A 21,519-nucleotide genomic window follows, 5' to 3' on the forward strand; every position below is an offset into this window, starting at 1 on the left:
TAACTAATCATATAAAAAACAAATAAAATAAGTTACAATTTCAATCATGTAATAATAGCAACACTAGTTATATTTTTAAAAATTTATAACCATATATTTAGTTGTTATTTTAAAAATGGTAATTGATAATTTTTATTAAGATATATATATATTTTTAATTGAAAAATGATAATGTCAATAAGACATATTCCCACCCAAACAAACCCCATACAATGGGATCGATAATTAAAAGGAACTTATATTTTTATAGTGTCAAAAACCTTTTTTTCTACTATTATATTTTAAAAAAATAATTTAATTTTACTATGCCTTATCCCAACTTTCTAACGAAACAATTAAATTTGGACACATAAATCCAACATAAAAGAGGCATGGGGCCAGCTTTTGGGCTAAGGAGATGCTGCTAAAAGTTTGGAATAAAACATAAATGCGGGTAGATAGATCAAACCCAACCCTAATTAATGTTCATATAATTTTGTCGTTACCACATTATTATTTAGGGAGTGACGCCTGGCTGGACCATGGCATAAGTATGTTGATGATGATTATTAGTCCATGTAATTTTAGTTATTACTCGTAGCATGTCTTTCCAGGTATCTCTTCTTGGTTTCAACCATCCTTTTATTTACCCTTTCATCTGAATATTAACAATAGCAATCAGAATGTAAGGTTTTTTTTTTTTTTTTTAATATTTTATAAAATAAAAATCCATTTGAAATTTTGAAATATTATTAATTTATATCGTGTGTTTGTAAACGTGTTTCTAAAAATATATTTTATCATTTTATTTGCAATCATTTTTCATATTTGAAAACTTAGTAAGATAGTTTCTAAAAAATAAATTAAAACGATCTTTTTAAAATAACAAAATCAAGTTGATAACCGTTGAATTATATTATCTATTTTATTTCTTTATGGTGGGTTTGACTTGATATTTTATTATCTTTTAGTGGCGGATAAATTTAAATATTTTATCAAAAATAGTAAAATTATTTTGATAATTGTTCAAGTTATATTGTTTATTTTATCCACCTTTCTTGAACATCCTCACCCAATATTAACGACATATTTTGATGAAATTTAAAAACGAGGGTTAGATATATTTAACTCAAACCCAAAGGTATATGAATTAAATAAAGTTTAACAAAATTGATTTACATATGAACACCAAATTACCAATGTGAATGCAAAATGAGAATTCATTTTGTTATTTACTCATTTTTCTTTATGTAATTATATTAAATCACACTCAAATTTCAAATTCATTAATTAGTATTTTTATATATTTATCTCATTTATAAAATTTAATTTTTAGAGACATTATAGGTAAAATATTTTGGATACGAGTGTTTAACAAATTTTCTAAAATAAATTTTATTTTAAAATAAATAAAATCTATATACACATTATGATATACATCTATAGAAAGAGGTATTAGTCAAAAATTTGATACTTATGACAGTATGGAGTTCGTCTTAACATTGTAAACGTATTTTAAAACTGTGAGGATACCTTAAATTCAAAACAAACAATATTTATACAATTTGATACGAACCATTACAGATGGTATCAAAGTTGAATCTCAACCTATGTATTGGAATTTGTTTGATCATGTGAAAAGTGTATGGTATGATCCATACATACACAATTTTAAAGTAAGAACCTCACCCATTAAATTTAAAGAGGGACGATATTTACATGCAAATTAAATAATAAAATATTTAAAATAAAAAATAAATTTTATAGCAAAGAAACCCTAATTGCACAAAGAATAATACTACCACACGGTAGACTACTATTTCTATAAAAGAATCCAATCACATGACAAAATAGAAAACCTACAATATTTTGAAGTAATTAAATACATAAAAAAACAAAAAAACAATTATCATTATATTTGATTTTTTAAAACATTATTTATATTATCTTAAATCCATTCAAACCCCATCGGGTTTCAAATTTCATTGTAGTAAATATATTTATTAGATTTACATCTATTGAAAATCATTTTGATCAAAATCTATTAAAAAACAAATGTGGAACAACTAAATATATTTAAGATTAAACATCAAATATATAAATAAAATCATCCTTTCTATATTCAATAAATTTTGAATAAAATTAAGGGTACTTGTGGAGTGGATTTCCAAAATTAGCATAACATTTGAATTTTAACTGCTTTCACCTAATTTTCTTTTGTCAACCACGAATAATGAGACTTGTATTTGTAAAGACCTGCCTTTGCTTCTATAGATGTGACACATATAAACACAAATTTGTTTTTTCCTTTTATGTCTTTTAACTTGGGATAAATTTGAATATTTATTGATCAATAGTCTTAATGCATTGATTTAAAAACTAGATCGGATCAACTAGTCACCGTTTTGATTCGATTTGATGATTTGAGTCGGAGAGGTTTTGGATCGATTACAAACCGGATGAACCAATAATCGAACTGATGAATCGATTAAACTAATCAACTTCCCTCTGAATCGAACGATTCAAAGTTGTTTTTTTTTTTTTTCATCAAAACGAATATCTTCCCAATTCCCCTTACGACCCAACAAGCTTAACCTGTCGTTGCCTCCTCTTGCTCAATTTTCACACTCTCTTCCAATTACACCATTGTCATAGTACTATCGGATTCGCTATCGACAAAGAAATCGACAATCCTCCGAATCACTCAATGAAGTTGCAAAGTTGGAATATTGCATTTTATTTTTTATTTTAATATTCAATATTTTATTGCATATTGATTTAGTGAATATTCATTATTTATTATTTATCTTTATTAAATCAATTTAAATTTGAATCATTTATACATTTTGTTCATATTTTATATTTTTGTTGACTTTATTTTTATTTATATTAATTTAAAAATTTTTAATTTTTTTTAATAATATATAAAATATATTTATAACATCACCTGTTTGACCATCTATCATATTCGTGAACTTATAATTTTTCCTGAGTTAATGAGCAATCCCGTTATAAAAACATTTTCATGATGTGTTGCAAATGGTTATCGATTCCTTTTTTCCATTTTTAAAGAGTATTGTGCTACACGCATCATCCCATTTAAATCATCAATGATAGACAAGTGATGATTGAAGGTTAATTTTTCTTTTATATTCATTAAATACAAAAGTTTATTGACACGTAATCACTATTGTATTTAAGGGTAATGATATGACGAATACTTTTTCATTTTTGACAATTGAAATTATTTCGGAAAAATCCGGCTTTTATTTTCCAAATAGATCCACCCGAATCCCAAAACCCTAGAGCACAAACCCTAAATCCTCGTCGGGGCCGCTGGACTGCCCCGAGTTTGCAGGTTTCGAAACCATGGAAACGCTCGAGGCGTGGGCTCCGTCGTTGGAGGAACCGAATCGGACGATGATGTATTTGACCTTTTTCTGAATTGTCGCTTGTATCAGAGTTGGGTTCAGCCGCCGAAACGGTTCAGAAACGATTCCACTATGTTGGGCTGGGCATTTTTAGTCCGACCCATGAACCCATGTACTATGGCGGGAATTCTCGGCGCCATTACCGCGAAAACCCCATCCCACGCGGGTGTTGTTATATATAGACCCGCTCTCCCCTTTTTCAAAACCTCAATAGGTCAAATTTTCTGTAACTACTCATCTCGTAACCCTTCTCTCAATCGATTGCTAAGAATGGCCCAGCATGATCCACAGTGCAGAAGCCCTGAAATCGAAGAGCCGGCACCGAAACTTCAGAAGCTTCACCAAAATGGCGTTTCTCAAGACTCCCAATGCCCCCTCTCTCTTCTGAGAGTGAAGAAGCTTTCAGAAAGGGCTGTTTTGCCTTCAAGGGCTTCTCCTCTTTCCGCTGGTTATGATCTCTCCAGGTAAATTTACTTGCTCTGTTTTGTTTTATTTGTTGTCTGAGACCTTGTTAGAATATCGGAGAAGGAAGTCTGTTTCATAATTTTTTTTAAATGTTACGTGTAGTGCAACGGAGACCAAGGTACCGGCAAGAGGAAAAGCTCTGGTTCCAACAGATTTAAGCATTGGAATACCGGAGGGAACATATGCCCGCATTGGTATGTTTATTTTTCTGCTTTTGTTGTTGTTGTCTGTCGTTCTGTTTGGCTGGTGAGAAAATATAGGGGAAAAAGAGAGGGCGTGAGTCAGCTTTTTATACTTTTTCATCCATGTGTTTTCCAACATAAGAAACCAAAATAGAAAAGGAAAAAAACGCTATTTCCCTGTCTCTAAGGAAGCGCATGGTGAAAAAATGCATGACCTCTTTTTTTAATCCCTCACATTTTCATCATGATTATCGGCAACAAATTAGAGCAATACGGAATTTGGTTTTAGTTCTTGATCGTATATCTCTCTATTTATACTCAGTAGTCAGTATTCTAAAAATAGGCGATATCCTTGTTTTGTTTTGTTTTTTGTAGCTCCGCGGTCGGGTCTAGCATGGAAATACTCCATTGATGTTGGGGCCGGTGTGATTGATGCTGACTACAGAGGACCTGTTGGGGTCATCTTATTCAATCACTCAGACGTTGATTTTGAAGTGAAAGTTGGTGATAGAATTGCTCAACTGATAATCGAGAAGATTATAACTCCCGAAGTTATGGAGGTCGAGGACTTGGATTCTACAGAGAGAGGTGTGGGAGGGTTCGGATCTACCGGTGTCTGAACCTCCTACGCATATGGGTGGGCGTGTGTTGTAGTTTTCTTTATCCTTTTCTTGTGGGGTTGGGAGTAGGCTGGTCGGGCGTTGAGAGACGCGTGGGACAAGCTGGTTGAGTAATCGTGTAGAACAGATGGTGGGCTAGCCTTTTGCCCTGTATGGCACTGCAACTTTTGGATACTAGTAGTAAAGCACGAACATGGCGGGTTAGTCGCTAGACTGTTGCCATATGGGCTCTACTATTTTGGCAAAACTAATGGAAGTAGACAATTATTACTGTAGTTCAGTGGTTTATATTTTGCATGATTTGAACATAATGCAGGTGGTTTAAATTCTAACGTTGGTGGAGGGTGTGTCCGCGCTTACTGCTAACCATTTGATGGCATTTGCATCATTTCAATGGCACGCTGAACCCACATATTGGGCCTACCTTTTTTTCTTTTTGATACGAATTAATGCTGGATACTGGTCTAGCCTTGGCATTTGCTTTACCTATAATGTTTTTGATAAGGGCTATACCCTACTGGTTGAGTTTTTAAAGGGATAATGGTGAATCGTGGATACTAGAATTTGATATCAAATATGTGAATCAGCGAATTATTTGGTAGTGATACAGAAGATCATTAGAAAAAATAGTTTTAATGCGTGCAATGCAAAAGTCTCGTATTTGAAAGTGAAATTTACACTACTGAAATAATAAGTAATTTGTTATTGGTAGTGACTAGTCTAACTGTCATTTTGATGTATGGTAAATGAACTTCCCCTTATTCAATGGGTTTGTTAAAGCTGAATGAGGGAGCAATGTGTGATCATTTGGGTTTTGCTATCCCTAATGGCAGATTTGTGGGCCTCTGAAGGTTCATAGCTAGCCTTAGTAACGAAGATGGGAGGTTATGATACGTCCATTGTCAACTATTCTTTGGAGTAGGCCACAGGTTGCGAGGTGGTAATACGGCCTCATTCTTTGCATCTCTTTTAGCCCATCAATATGGTTGTCATATTAACACGTCCTTGAGATGCTTACATCATCCAGATTCCAGACAGGCAGCCTCGTCAAAATATAACCAAAAGCAGGAAATTACCAAATTAGGAACATGGAAAATTGTGAGGATAATACAAGTCAAAATTATGCAGTGTGAAGAATTCAAGGCAAATGAACTTCAGAATGGTCAAAAAACTCGGTTGCGGATTATGGATTAGCAGCATCCATAGATAAACTTGAGTTGAGAGAACAACAACCAAAACACAAAACAGTTACATCTGTGGTAGAAGGGTGCAAGGATCAGAAGGAATATCCGAACTTGCCTGCCAAGGAAGAAATAAATTAACATTGTCAGAAGAATAAAGGCTTGGATTAAACTTTTCTGGAAACTAAAGTAGAGAGGTTTATAAGCACCTTATTCTTCACTTCACAGGAGGCATGCATTTACAAATCAGTTCCATTCACCCTCCCAAGAAATTGAAGAAATTAAATGTGACAATCATCAAAACAAGCTGAATACTCCACCAAGAACCGATTAATCGATCATGGATCTTGAACCAATGAAAATGCAAGCCCCATGTGTCAAGTTTTCAAATTTAATGCTTATAAAGGCTCTCTCAGATTCTAGATCTTTGCTACAGTCAAATGCAGACAAGTGTGAAATTATGAACCATGCACAGATATCACAAAACATGCATGAGATCGCATAAGATTCCAGATGGGAACGAATCCATAACTTAATTGATCCTACCCAACATTAGAAACATCCAATTTTAAGAAATGAATGCATTGTTTTGCAGACTTTCCAAAAGAGCATTGTGAATTTGACGGTCCAAGTCTTTTCTATTGGTTCATCATGGGCTTCTGAAGTGTTCCAGCCACCAGGCCTGAGCAAGGGGTAATAAACTATCCAACAACCCTAAAAATGATTGGACAATGGTACCAGTAGTGCCTACATATCATTGTTTATTTTGAATGAGATCTTTAAAAAGATAGCTACTAGAAATCAATAGAAAACTTATGAGCTTATTAGAAGTTATAATGGCTGGTACAACTCTATGTGCATGGCTTTGTGCCCAAATGCTTAGCCATACCTCCAGATATCTCTTTAACAAAGTAGTAGTGCTGTAGTTAAATCCTTCAACTGGTTTTCCCTTCGTTCGAGCTGAATTAAGTTGCTTTCGGACTTGGGATGCCAATGACTGCATTTTTCATAGAGCAAATGGTGTATTCAAGGGGGGTGGGGGGAATAATTAATAAAAAGTTACAACAAATTTGAAAACTGAATCTACAAAAATTAGCTGAAAAAGAAAGAGATGAGAATAGTGCAACCACATGATTATGAAGTAAAGATATACAAGACGTTCTTCAAGGTAATAGTGTAATACATACCTTCCCTAACTCGACTCCCCACTGGTCAAAAGAATTGATACCCCATACAAAACCTTCCACAGCAATTCTATGTTCATAGATTGCCAACAACTGAAGATGTGCAAGAAAAAATAATGGGATCAAGCCACAGAAGAAGATTATGTAAAATATTTAGTGAGAAAAAGAAACTAACAAGCACAACATGCTCTGTACTCATCAGAAATTACGTCCTGCTGTGACCTTAACAAATAATGAAGGAAATGATAGACACACTTGCATGTGGAAGAAATATGCATAAGGCAAGCCAGGCCATGTGAGAAAGACAGCAAAATCCACAAAGAAAATACTATCAGTTCAGCAGTAAAGAGTGCGGAATAAAAAAATGTGCCATCTTTATTTATTTTAGTAAGAGAATGACTACACAATCCTGTGAAAACTTTCTTTCATGATAAGTGATTTTTCATCATTTTTCCCCACTCTTTATTTGTTTATTTATTTATTTGTTTTATTATGTCTTGGATATGTTTATGCATGGAAATGGAAGACACATAGCAGCCCTCAATGGATTGTCTACAACTTCAAGCCTTGGACTACAGCAAACACATTGAATGAATTCAAGCTCCATGAAAACTTCTAACATTTATATCAACATCAACAAGATGGTTAATTAAAGGACGAAAAAGGTGTAAAAAGTCTCAAACCTGTCCAATATTATAAGCATTCAGTGATGGAAGCAGAAGGCTCAAAGAAGGCCGGTTGCCAGAGAACGTCTGAAAGAAAATGCCATCATTAGGGCCGAATGCTTAATTGTGGATGGAAGACTTAAGCAAACTGGAAGGACATTTACCTTGTGAGGAATAAGATGCTGGGGAACATTCTCATTTTGCAATTGTTCTGGGGTCTGCAAGAAGCTGGAGTCTTGTTAGATATCCAGATAATTGCTGATGCTCTGACCCGAAGATGGTTGGAGCATTAACCATTCCCGATCAAAAACACAGGCACCAGATTCCCAAAAAGTTTATTTTATTTTTAAAATTTTCTAATTTTTAAATTTTTTTAATTTGTTTAGGATTATAAATCATTAGACATGCAACAAACAATCTAATTTGAGCCAAAATATAAAATTCTTTTAAAACTGGAAGTTATCTAGATATTAAATGGAGATAAAGAGATATCTGTAAGAGAGAATAAATCCTACCTTTCCATAAGCAAGAGCATCTGGCTGTGCAAAGAAGTTAGACATGAGCTCATCGTGGTTACTCACCACTTCACCTGAAAATCAAATTCAATCAAGAATTATGAAATGCAAAGTAGGAACACAATAACTTAAACATCAGATCATCAGAAATATCCATTTCATGGAGTTAAGTACCTTTCAGGTACACAGGTTGCTGACTCTTTACAACACCAATAAAATCACAAGGAATAACACGACCCTGAAATTTCCAAGAAGATGAGTTACAATGTTGGAACATGAATTGAAGCCATATTTTCGTTGTATAAACAGTCACAGCTGCAACCCAACACTCAATTCCATATTCCTCCAAGATGATGAGCAATTGGAGGTCTAAACTGAACAGAGAGTAGAAATTAATTGATTTTTACAACAAAAAAAAGAATGATAATTTTCAATATGCTTTTCATACGAATAATATGAAAACAGAAAACCACAAGTCAAGAAAACATAAGCTTTCAGAGTTTTAATTTCTCATGGATCATGGATGCGCGTCTTTCAACTCTTTGGTAAACTGTTGATGATATTACCATTTTCTTGATAATAAAAATACCAACCTAGCAAAGCTAAATCCATCAGGATTTAGGTAGGATCTAACTCAAATTCAAAAAGGCCCACATATGATCACATTCTAAGAGATAGCACACCCATGAACCATGCAGACCATCCTCCCACTCATGCGCAAGCAAAATTCATGAATTGGAGTATTGGATTCCCATTAGTTGAGCAACATTTACAAATTGGAATTGTTCTCAGACCATTAAAGAGATAATTTCGTCTAACACCATTAGCTCTGCAAATGGACCAGATCAATAAAAATAAAAGATAAAAGAAAGAAAATCACAAGAACAGAGAAAAGTTACAAATTAATTAAACTATGATGTTGGGATGAGGTTATGAAAATGCTCAAATAACTTGAAATTTCTGCCAGGATTCACAAAGTAACCAATTTTTGCTTTGGATGTACTTTAGAAAGTGAAAGCTGCATTATGCACCAGGGTTACAAAAATGCATGTATCAAACACAACTGAAATTGGCAGAGTCCCAGAGCAGCTTCAAGGATACACAGTTAACTACTTTTTCGTACATTATGAAATTAGAGAATAAACCAATAAACTTAAACAAAAGAATATGAAACTATTTTACTCAATACAACAGAAAAGCAAATTACCTGGTGAATTAGTTGGTAAAAGCTGTGCTGACCATTTGTTCCTGGCTCACCAAAATCAATTTCACCAGCCTCAAATGGAAGTGGCACACCATCAATTGAGACGCCCTTTCCATTACTCTCCATGCTAACCTAAATCCAAAATAATTTTGCATGATGAGAAGACACTTCTAAGATTAAAAACTCGAGCAGGAGGCCATGGCACACACCTGTTGGATATGTGGGGCAAACTTCTCCAGGGCTTGGGAGTATGGTAAGATTGCCTGAAGGCATATTAGAGGTCTCAGGATAATAGAAAAGCTAGTGAACTGGCATCATTAGAGCACACATAACTACTGGCAGTTTAAAAACAGTACAAAAAAGATTATCGTTACTCACTCTTGCAGGATATCCAAGAAATGAAACGTTCCATACACTCAACAAACCTAAAAGCACCTGAAGCACAGATGTGATATAATAGAATAGGTCATATATATATATATACATATAATATTGAACAAAATCTAAGCCATAAAATTATCATGATAATCTACCAGACCATAGTGGAGCATGTGGCACAAAACAGGGCCATTAAACCTGGTATTCAATGGATCCACATGGGAGACCCAGACAAACAGCCAACGCATGAAAGTGGGAAATAAAAAAAGCACACGATGGGCCTAGTCATTATCTCTGATAAGGTTCCTTGTGTGCATTGGTCTGTTTCTGAACCCATGCCAGTGTAATAACTTAGAAATAGGTAAAAGCCCTGGGTGGATCATCTTCTGGCACATCCAGCATGTAACATTAATTACAACTTCTAGAGATCATGTACTTGGGACACGTACAGGTATGTTCTTCTCAAATGGTGCTGAATAGAAATGTTGATCAATGCTTGAAGCTCCCTTCAGGAACCTTAAAGTAAGAAAAATACAATATATTATGCTATCATGGAAAAAAGTTAGGCCAAAACAGAATGATGAATGATGGTCAGCAAAATATATAAAATTTGGATGGTTTAAAAGCCAGAGTTTACTTTAAGGATCATAACAACATCAGAGTAGAGCGATCAAGAACAATAACTGTACACTATCCATTTGTCTATATACTTGGTACTGTTGCAATTCTAATAGCCACTGTGATAACAATGGAACAGAAAATATCCTAATATGTCTTGCAGAACAAGTGGCAACCACATGACTCTTCAGTTGTGGTTCATTTTGATACAAACATTTCCAATTCATTGTCAGCTCACCTTTTTCTCTGGAAAGAAAAAGAGGCCAATTGTCCAACTTTTCAACTCATACTGCAATGATTGAAAAAAATAAAACAACAGAAAAACGTTGTGGCCACTGAAAACACCCGATACTTCATGTTTCATTTTTTTTGATAGATAAACAGCCAAATATATTAGAAAAGGCTAAAAAAGCCGCATGTATACAGGGGGTATACTAACCAGCCCCAAAGAAGGCTGGAAAAACAACAAAAAAGGGTAAAAACCTCACCCACCCTCAAGTGGTCCCAAGCCACTCCAAAAAACCTAACAGAGAGTAGGTTTCCTCACCAATGTACACCTTAGCCCAACCCCACAAGTTACAAACAAAAGAATTCTTGAATTTCTGAATATCTAAAGACCCTCCCCTGAACACTATCCTATTCCTTTCCTTCCAAACCGTCCAAAAAATGCACAGCGGTATGGAATTCCATATTTTTTTTCTTTTTTTTCCCACAAAAGAACCCCTCCAACCATGAAGCACCTCTATAACCGACTCTGGGAACACCCATTGAACTCCGAAAATGACAAGGGTAATCTCCCAAATAGTTTTAACCACTGTACAATGTAAGAGAATATGATTCGCATTTTCCTCTTCGCATCCACATAAATAACGCCGATTAGGTAGCTGCCATCCCCTTCTTTGAAGCTTATCCAAAGTGAGGATCTTCCCCCACGCTGCCTCCCAAGCAAAAAAAGACACTTTTGTTGGAACCCTATCTATCCATATGCGTCTATTCGGAAAAGCACCAACTGAGTAGCCGCTCAAACTTCCGTAGGCCCCCTTGGCCCCAAAAACGCCGTTGCCTTCCCGCTTCCATCTCACTGAGTCCTCCTCCTGAGAAATCCTGAAATCCTTCAGAAGATTCAGCATTTCTCCTATCTGATCTATCTCTCAATCATTGAGATCTCTAGCCAAACTGAGATTCCACCCTCCTTGCCCCAAACTAGCATCCCACACTTCGCAAACTTTGGCATTCTTATGACCCGCCAAGGTAAACAACTGAGGAAAAGTTTGAGAAAGCGCCTCATTGCCACACCACTTATCCATCCAGAACAAAACTCTATTCCCCTTCCCAACCTTAAGGTCCATGCTCTCCCAACACCACTCCGCCTCTTTCATTATCTCCTTCCACAACCCCACCCCATAAGGCCCACAAACTTCCTTAGTCCTCCACCCACATCCCTCTTGACCATATTTCACCCCTATCGCCTTTTTCCATAGATTATCCTTCTCATAGGCATATCTCCATACCCATTTGCCCAACAATGTTTTGTTCAACAAATCTATCTTTCGGATGCCTAATCCCCCCTCCTCCTTAGGGCTGCAAACCACTTGCCAATTAATCAAATGGCCTTTCCCCTCCAAACTACCTCCCCCCCACAAGAAATCTCTTTGGATTTTTTCAATCCTTTTTGCCACCACCTTAGGAATTCGAATAAGTGAAAGGAGGTAGATGGGTATGCTGGCCAAAGTGCTCTTAATAAGAGTCATTCTTCCCCCCTTGGAGATATATTGTCTTTTCCACTGGGCCAGTCTTCTTCTCATTCTCTCTTCCACCCCATCCCAAGAAGAGGCGTTTTTATGATTGGCTCCAAGGGGCAGCCCTAAGTAAACAGCGGGTAAAGCCCCCAATTTACAACCCAGCTCAGCCGCCAACTCCTCCATCCCATCCACTTCCCCCACCGGAATAAGGACACTCTTAGCCAGGTTAATTCTCAAGCCGGAGGCAGCCTCAAACCACGCCAAAATCCAACTTAGATTGGTCAGTTGCTCTCTTCTAGCTTTGCAGAAAATTAGAGTGTCGTCAGCAAAGAGGAGGTGCGAAACAGTCAGCTCATCCCCCCCTCTTCCCCGCATCCTACAGCCTGAAATAAAGCCCCCTTCACCAGCCCGGCTAATCATGGTGCTAAGCACTTCCATACCCAAAACGAAAAGATAAGGAGAGAGGGGATCTCCTTGCCGCAGCCCCTTTGAGTTCGAAAAGAAACCAGCTGGAACCCCATTGATTAATATAGAGAATTTGGCGGTAGAAATACACCACCTCATCCATTCCTCCCACCTAGACCCAAATCCCATCTTCCGAAGAACCTTCATAAGGAAGTTCCAATTGATACTATCATAAGCTTTTTCAATATCCAACTTACATATCAACCCTTTCTCTTTTCTTTTATACCAATAATCAATCACCTCATTAGCTACTAGAGAAGCATCCAAAATTTGTCTCCCTCTCACAAAGGCATTTTGGTCAACTGAGACCACTCTGTCCAACACTTTCTTTAGCCTATTTGCTAGGACTTTGGCTAAAAGTTTATACAAACTCCCAAGCAAACTAATTGGCCTAAAGTCCCCCAAGTCATCAGCACCTCCTTTCTTGGGAATAAGAACCAAAAAGGTGGTATTAAGAGACTTGGCAAAGGATCCATACTCAAAGAATTCCTTAAACAGTTCCATCACCTCCTCCTTCACCACATCCCAGCAATCTTGCCAAAAGGCCATTGTGAACCCATCCGGACCTGGAGCTTTGTCACCCCTCATCTCCATTAGTGCAAAATGAATTTCCTCTTCAGAGAAGGGCACCTCCAAATTTTCAGCTTCCCGGGAATTAAGCTGTTTGAGCTGCAGGCCCTCAATATCTGCTCTCCACCCCGGTTCTTCTGAGAGTAAATTCTGGAAAGCATTCACTATCCCCTCCCTCACCTCTTGATCCTCAGTCAACATCTCCCCATTAATTGTAATCCTATCCAAAGAATTATTCCTGCGATGAGCATTGGCCATACGATGAAAATAACCGGTATTCCTATCCCCTTCCTTTAGCCACAGCTCCCTAGATTTCTGCCTCCACTGAATTTCCTCCATTAGCACCCATTTATAAAAAGCATCCTTGGCTTCTTTTTTCTGCTCAGCTTCAGCCATGGACAGCCTCCTCTCACTTTCCACTCCATCCCAATGTTCCAACTGCTAAAGGGCAGAATTTTTATTGACTTCCACCCTTCCAAACACCTCCCTATTCCAGACTTTAATATTTTGTTTCACAACCTTCATCTTATAGGCCAATCTGAAACTAGCCCTACCTCTTGCCTCAATCCCTTGCCACCACCCCCGGAGAAGACCCTTAAAGTCGTCCATTTTCAGCCACATGTTCTCGAATCTAAACGGAGTTGGGCCTCTCCTTAACCCTCCACCCATCAACAAAATAGGAAAGTGGTCGGACGTAGGTCTATGCATTCTGCATTGGGCTACCCCACTGAACATATCTAGCCACTGCTGGGTCACCAAAAACCTGTCTAGCCTTGCCCAGGATTGATTATTCCTTCCCCCACTCCAAGTGGCAATGCCCCCTTGCATAGGAAGATCAATTAGCTCTAAGTCATCCACAGTTTGGGCGAAATTTCTCATGGCCCCAGACAATCTTCCCTGTTTACTCCTTTCTCGCTGAGACAAGATGACATTGAAGTCCCCCCCAATACACCATGGCTCCTCCCACAAGCCTCTAATCGCCCCTAGCTCTTCCCACAAACAATCCCTGTCTTCTTTGGTAAAAGGACCGTACACCCCAGTAAATATCCAAATCATCCCATTTTCCACATTCCTAATCCTACACGAGACTGAGAATTTCCCCACCTCCGTCTCCATCACCTCCAGAGACCTCTTATCCCAACACACCAGAATCCCTCCTGCAGTGCCCATAGCATCTAAAGCCGTCCAATTAGACCACCTACCAGAACCCAGGCTTCTAACCACTCCCTCCGACAATGTCTCAATTTTGGTCTCCTGAAGACAAAAAAGATCCACCCTCTGACTTCTAATCACTGCCTTAATGACCCTTCTTTTGGCGCTGTCATTGGCCCCCCGGACATTCCAACTCAGTATTCTTATCTTCATTTAAACTCCATAATTTGGCACCCCCTTACTTGCCCACCAACATTTTGCTTCTTCCCCCCTTCATAGTTAATAGAGCACTCTAATCTTTTCAACTCCCTCTCAAATTTGGATTTCTCCAAAATGCTCTTACTATGAACTCTTTCCCTTCTCTTCCGAATTTTAACCAGAAATTCCATAATATCCTTCTCCAATCCTTCCGTCGAGAACCCCAGAAAATTACTGAACTTGGCTAAATCACTGTTCTCCCAGCTAATCTCCTCCCCTGCCTTACTTACTCGTGGCACTATTTGATTAGAGCTCACATCCTTTTCAACATCGTCAGTGCTGCTCTTACTAACCTCCACCAAATCCCAACATTCTCCATTTTTTCTCAAGGGGGATTCTGATCCCATGATCATTTGGAGCGGATTTTCATCCTCATCACATTTCTTTCCAGGCCCAGAGAGGTCGCAAAATTCCCCCACTGGAATCCGACCAAAAATAAAAGAAGGGGAGAGAGGAGGCTCATGGCTTAAGCAATCGGGCTGGACGTACCTCTTCGCTTCCTCTACCAAGGCCAGATCAGTCTTCGTTTGCTCTTTGTGGAAAGCCTCTGCCTCTCTCAGCCTCCGCAGCTCATCCTTCTCCCAAAACAGAGAGCATTCGTGGATTGGGCTTCCCGAGCTTGGGCCGCGACTTTGGGCCTCAACAAGATGGCCGCTTGGCTCCCTCATTGGCCTTTGACCATCTTCTACCAGCCCTATATCCACCGTGGGCTTCCAAGCCTTAATTCGTCTGGAATCCATCTTCCCCTTTTGTCCAATAGAGACCACAAAGGAAGAAGATGGGCTTAAACCCTCAGACCCACTAGGCTCCACCACAAAGCCCATCTCAATAGGCCCACTCTGCATAATCCCTTTTCCCTTGGGCCTTATTTGCAGCGCACCCAACCCACGAGAACACTCCGTGGATCGCCCCGACCCATGAGTCGCTTTCCGCGTCCCATCCACCTTCTGCAGCTGCTCCTCGAGCCGCGAGCCTCCCCCAACCTTCCTCACGCGCTTGCCCTCGCGTGGCTGGACCTCACCCTCAACCTCTCCCTCTGCTCCGCCACCCTCATCCTCTTTGTCTGCTCCGATGGATTTTCCTTTCTCGATGGTCGACGTCACACGCATCGTCGGTCTTGTCTCCCACCACAGAGAGAGCGAATAGCACAGATTCTCAACGCATACTTCCACCATTTTAGGGATTTTCCCTTCATTTATCCTAACCCGAATTCTAGCCCACTGTATCTCCTCCTTCCTCTCCGTTTTCTCATCTATGTCCACAAAGCCCCCGCACCCCTCTCCTATCTTACTCAGAATGTCTCGATTCCATAGGGAAATGGGAAGACCCACAATCCTTACCCAGGCCTCTCCTTCCTTCTCTTCCTCCGACAAACATCCCGTTCTTTGGCTCCACTTTTCCAGTCGCATGACGAGGCCCTCGACCTCTATTTCCCCATCAACTAGGGCTTTTTCAGCTTCATTTACCAACTCAAATTCCAATAATACCTTTCCTTCGTTCATTTTGGCCAAGCCTAAATTGCCCTTTAGCCCCCACGCTTTTGACATTTGGTTCCCCCAGCTCCTTAAATCTTCCCCCTCTCCACGCCTTGGGTTCCAACTACCGACAAGGCATTGGTTCAGCTTCTCCAAATTCGCCCTTATAGCTCTGCTATCCACATTTACCCTAACCACCTCGTCTCCGTTGCTGCATTTTTGCTTGACCACCTCCGCAAAGGATTTTCCCCACATGGGTATCCAAAGTTTGCCCTTGTCCTCTTGTCCCGCTTGCCCGCCTGGTCTAGACTCCATCTCACGCAGCGCCTCCGCCAATAGGATCCAGCCTCCTTTTGCTCCTCTGCCTTTGGGGATAAAGATACTGAACCTCTTCTTTTCCCTATCAATAACCCCCAATCGAAGGAAACATCCCCCCTTATTTTCGCCTCGCACTAGGGAGAAAAATCTCCCTTTCTCTTGCCAGCGTTTCTCCCAGTAGCCAGCTCTCATGTCCTTTGAACAAGATACCAAGCCTTCAATGAGTGGCCCTAAACTTGCCGGCCCCAACTTGATCCAAGAAGAAACATCTCCCTTTCTTTCCACTATGAGGATTTGCATCTTGCCCTTCTTCTGCTCTGTCTCGACCAGAAAATTCTTGGATTCTATCCCAAAACTCCTTTTCCTACCCCCTGACTGGAAATGGCTCACTGAGTCCCCGATCGCACCCTGGGACCATCTTTCATCTCCCTCGCTTTCACACACTCTCTCTCTAGGTCTTTCTCTCTCTTCCATGAAAACCAAGCACCATCATTCAGGGCCTCTGCAGCAGAATCAATATCATCATCTGAGAAAACATTTAGCTGTTGTAACACCTAAGCTGAACCAAAGGAACTTCTTTATAGGAATTGGAACACCGATGATTCCACAATATGGGGATACCATTTCGCCTAAATAGCATGTTAACAGTGAAATCGGTGCACAAGGTCAAGATGGCTTTTTATATTCAGGCACAAAGTTTGATAATTGTAGAATCCTAGGAAGAGCCAAGACATGGAAAATGAAGATCGAAAAGGCACCCCGATACTTCATGTTTCATGGAAAATAAAATTCATTTAACAACTCTAATATTTTCCTTTAAACAGAAAAATGGGTCTAATGGTTAACTTATTTTTCAGTGCTTATCAGAGTCAGATAAAGTTTTATGAGTTAAAGTTAAATATAAAGCCATCCAGTAGCGCTTGCTATAAAATAAAAAGAGCATATAAGTTATCATACTTCTCAACAACTGAGAAACCATATTGGAGAGATAAAGGCAGCACACCAACAGCACTGCAAACTGCGAGCAATAATTCAAAAACCAGTCAAATATTGAATAAACTGTAAGATCCTTCACCAAAAAGATAAGTATACTTACCACTATATCGGCCTCCTACCCAGTCCCAGAATGCAAAAGCATTATTAGGATCAATGCCAAACTGTTCTACAAGCTGCATTAGAAACAAAAAGAATATTTAGACTTCTACTTGAATATCTATTTATTGAACTTTTTATATTTGTATTTCCTTCATTACTAAACAAAAAAATTGGATTACGAAAACATAAAAAAATAAAAGCATGCAAAGAATCAAGTTTGTACATGGAAGAAAATATTAATAACCAAACTCTTACGTCTAGAAATTAAGAGTGGAAGCAAATACATGGCAAAATTGTAGAATATTCTTTAAGATTTTTCACATATTGAAAAAGAAGATGAAAAACTAGCAAATTCCCAATTACAATTGACCTGTTCTGGTATTTTTATCATCTCCATTAGTCTCCCTATTGCCAAACAAATCAGCACATTGGATGCCTGTGTATTTATCCTTGCTCAAGGGATAGAGTTGACTTCAAAAACCTTAATCAGGATTTTCAAATTTCTTGTCTTTCAATGTAGATAAAACTGTTCTTTACAGGAGATCGGTGTAATCCTGTGCAGTTCAACTGCTAGATGAAATGGTGTTTTAGAGGAGATCAATGTTATCCAGTGCAAGCAGTTCAACTTCTAGAGGTTCTTAAAGATGAAACATACATTGCCAAGAACTTGAGTTCATCTTAGCAATATATTAGAATAATGAGGAACCAAGAAATAAATAGAGACCATTCAAAATACAAGCTGAGGGAAGACAGTAATCCAGATGCAGCTTTCTATCATACAAGTATGCAGACCCAAAAATTCACTTCTTTGTTATCGTTCAAGCAAGTAAATCTGTTAAAATTAGAACAAAAGCCTTGATCTAGAAAAGACCACAATGGGCACCATTAGACATTCAGAACAATAAGAGTACTTTCCAGGGGATAAATTTAGTGCAATTGAAGAGAATTCCCCTTTTTTCTCTCAAAGAATGCTAACAAAGTTAGAATGCAGCAAATACTCAACACCTGTCTGCAAGAGAGAGAAAATATGATACCGTAAGATTAGTACTGACAGCCACCATATGCTTTGCTACTGCTGAAGGCCTGAAAATAAAGGCCAAATCATGTGCGTTATGACCAGAGAGACAGAAGAGTATGGTCAGACATTATTCACTATCAAAGTTCATGACCTTTTTTGATGAACCCAATATATATATCTTCTATTCTATAAATTATTCAAGAATCCCAAATATTGAAAATAACTCCAAATTTATCTCCAAAATACTAGAATTATCCCAAAGAACTCTAGGATGACACACATCCCTCTTTCATCCCTTGACATGCATTACCTTTCTTACTCTAAAAATCATTCTCATACTCTATAATTATTCCTTATGGTTCCCAATCCACATCCCAAGTTCCAAATTGTCAGATGCTAAGTAATTCCTGAATCCCAAAATTACCACCATATACATCCTTGAAGAATGAATAGCACTAACCCTAGAGCAGCTGAAATCCATTCCCTTAGAGTACGGGCATTCAACATAGTTTCAGCTGTTGTAAAAGTCTTTGAAACCACCACAACTGCAATTATCACAATAAAAACCAACCATTATGTGAGACCACAAAAGTAGCCGTGTTTACAAAGATATAACAAAATTCAATAATATGACTAAACAAAGGGTTGTGATTTACCTAAAGTAGTTTCAGGGTTCAGCCCTGTGATATTTCTAGCCACATCGACAGGATCAACATTTGCAAGGCTGTAGGCAAATGTGGGTAAAAGAGAAAGTTGAATTGAAGATTAAATATAATCAGATCATTGCTAAAGAAAACTGAGGGAAATGGTATTAGGTGATATTAACATGTTACTCACAAACGCAGCTGGCGCCCTTTTGCAAATTTACTAGCCTCTGGATCTGCAGGTTGTCAGGATTGAACTACAAATATTAGGCAGAGTTTAATGTAGAACGATCTCAGACATTTCAAAGGGAAAACAGAAACAAAGCCCCCTATTTAAAAGATAGAACTAAACTAAATTTTAAGGCAGCTGAGTAAATTATGAATCTAACCTGTTTGCAGAGCAGTGTGCACAAAAAGAGGGCCTAAGAAGCTGCCACCAATGCCCACAGAAATTACATCTGTCAATGCTTTTCCAGTGGCTCCAACCTACCAAAAATCGATTCTTACTTTACACTTATGGATTACATATCTGAATTAGACTTGTATAAACAACTTTGATTACCCAGGAACCACTGCGGACTGTCTCAGAAAATACTTGGATCTTGTCTAGAACTTTCCAGACATCTGGGACCACATTTTTGCCATCACTCTGTATAACAGAATCCCTTGGAGCACGGAGAGCTACATGAAGTACCGGCCTATTCTCTGTACTGTTTATCTGTACATACCACCCAAATTATAATGCAAAAGACCAAATGATCAATACATACAAAAATCTGAAAAATATTTTTATTATTTTAAATATACATAACAAGTTATCATGCAGATGTTATACAAAAGGGTGTCTAAATGCAAATGAGGAGTGCCCAAATAAGTGAAATTTATTTTTTATTATTTAAAATAAAAATAAATCCATTTAATGTTAGTTTTTACATATGACCTGATTGCTAAGAAAAGACTCGACTTACACGCTCTCCATTGTACATTCTGCCAATTTTTTGTTTGAGATTTTCTGCCTGCATTTGAACATTGAAAGTTTAATTAAAGACCATAGTTTCTGTATCCCCAAGAGAATAAATAGTCCAAATCACCTCTGCCAATTTGAAGAGCTTATCCATGGTTTCCAGAGTGGCACACTGCCGTGAGTAGTCCAACAGCAACCCGTCAAACTCGCTATAGAAAACATATCCATATTAAAAAGATTTCGAAATGCATTGTAAATAAAATTTATACAGCATAACTCAACATTCCCTTGCATACTCTACTGCCACAACTAATATCAAATTGAGGTAACAAAGAGAAATATATAAATTTTAAACGAGTCCAACACCAGGATCATACACCATCATTGACTGGCATCTCTTCGTGTCACTCATCAAATCACGCAAGTGAGTCTTTTTAATATCCTCAACGTGAGCCTGCACAATGATGTACAAATTTCACATCAAATTCAGGTTTATGAATACGATTCACATTGCTAAAACTAGTGGCCAAGTTACCCTCAAGTTCTTCCATGGCTCAGTATCGCAGATTAGAGTAGAGGAAGCCATCTGAAATTATCTGAAAGCAAACAAAAATGTCACCAACTGATCGGTTATTAACCCTAAAAAGGCAAACCGATTAAAAAGATCCGTGTTTTACTCAAAAGACTGAGACTCCGTCCTGTTTGGTTAAGTAGAAAACCGTGGAAAAGAATTGTTCCTTTACCTTCCCCTTGGTTTCTCAGAAATCAAGTGGAAAGAAAGCTCCAGCAATTGAAATTCAGAGATGATCGAATGATTTGTTATAAACGGAAACAAAAGGATCCAAGAGAGGAAGTGAACATTGATTACTGGTTTTGAAAAAAAGAGAAAGGAGAAAATGAAACCGCGATTGATGGTCATAAATCTTATGAACAGATAATAATAATAAATAAAAAAAGTAGAAAATTGAGAAACACACCTGAAGAGAGTGAGAGAAATGGGATGTTTGACGGAGACGAGACGAGAGAGAGATGAGACTGGGCAAATGCGAGAAGCACCGAAAGAAAACAAGAAGGTTGAAAAAAGTGCAGATTATAGAGAGAGATGTCACGTCGTCACGTGAAGGAGGAGGTATGGCACGTGTGAGAGACTAGCTGATAAGACGGCATCTCATTTGCGATGCGGATCGGGTGCCCCTCCTTGCAAAAGAAAAGCATAAAAAAAAGCTACGGTGCAAGCGAAGAAAAAAAAAACGGTTTAAGCAAAATGAGGTTCAAACCTTTTAACCAGTAATAATAATAAATATTTGGTAAAATTTAATACTCAATTTAATTTAAATAAAATTTGATACTAATTTGGCTTTAATAAAATTACCCTTAAATTAATTATCTAACATTT

General features: G+C 38.1%; 2 protein-coding genes across 7 annotated transcripts; one reads left to right on the forward strand and one right to left on the reverse strand.

Moving 5' to 3' along the window:
• The first annotated feature begins 3,133 nt into the window (after positions 1-3,133).
• LOC100242070 (deoxyuridine 5'-triphosphate nucleotidohydrolase) lies at positions 3,134-4,952 on the forward strand. The gene is made up of 3 exons (XM_002282804.4): positions 3,134-3,874; positions 3,978-4,069; positions 4,433-4,952. Exons 1-3 carry the CDS (start codon positions 3,483-3,485, stop codon positions 4,675-4,677), a joined length of 729 nt encoding a protein of 242 aa, XP_002282840.1. The 5' UTR covers positions 3,134-3,482; the 3' UTR covers positions 4,678-4,952.
• Positions 4,953-5,732: 780 nt separating this feature from the next.
• On the reverse strand, positions 5,733-21,234 carry LOC100252335 (glucose-6-phosphate isomerase). Of its 6 annotated transcripts, none has more exons than XM_002282738.4 (24): positions 21,101-21,234; positions 20,659-20,719; positions 20,501-20,577; positions 20,251-20,332; positions 20,128-20,175; positions 19,722-19,877; positions 19,549-19,645; positions 19,353-19,395; positions 19,172-19,239; positions 18,976-19,060; positions 18,532-18,580; positions 17,499-17,571; positions 17,360-17,420; positions 10,254-10,320; positions 9,805-9,861; positions 9,636-9,689; positions 9,430-9,558; positions 8,397-8,460; positions 8,223-8,296; positions 7,872-7,925; positions 7,726-7,794; positions 7,046-7,135; positions 6,748-6,855; positions 5,733-5,976 (listed from the first exon to the last, which is right to left on the reverse strand). In XM_002282738.4, the coding sequence occupies exons 2-24, from the start codon at positions 20,707-20,709 to the stop codon at positions 5,926-5,928; spliced, it is 1,707 nt and encodes a 568-aa protein (XP_002282774.1). In that variant the 5' UTR covers positions 20,710-20,719; positions 21,101-21,234; the 3' UTR covers positions 5,733-5,925. The 6 variants fall into 6 exon arrangements, with proteins under 6 accessions (XP_002282774.1, XP_010664679.1, XP_059590255.1 ...); XM_010666377.3 differs by lacking the exon at positions 21,101-21,234 and adding an exon at positions 20,867-21,098; XM_059734275.1 differs by lacking the exon at positions 5,733-5,976 and adding an exon at positions 6,068-6,283.
• Between the last annotated feature and the right edge of the window lie 285 nt (positions 21,235-21,519).

This window comes from Vitis vinifera, chromosome 18 (genome assembly GCF_030704535.1).
Source record: "Vitis vinifera cultivar Pinot Noir 40024 chromosome 18, ASM3070453v1".
Taxonomy (NCBI): domain Eukaryota; kingdom Viridiplantae; phylum Streptophyta; class Magnoliopsida; order Vitales; family Vitaceae; genus Vitis; species Vitis vinifera.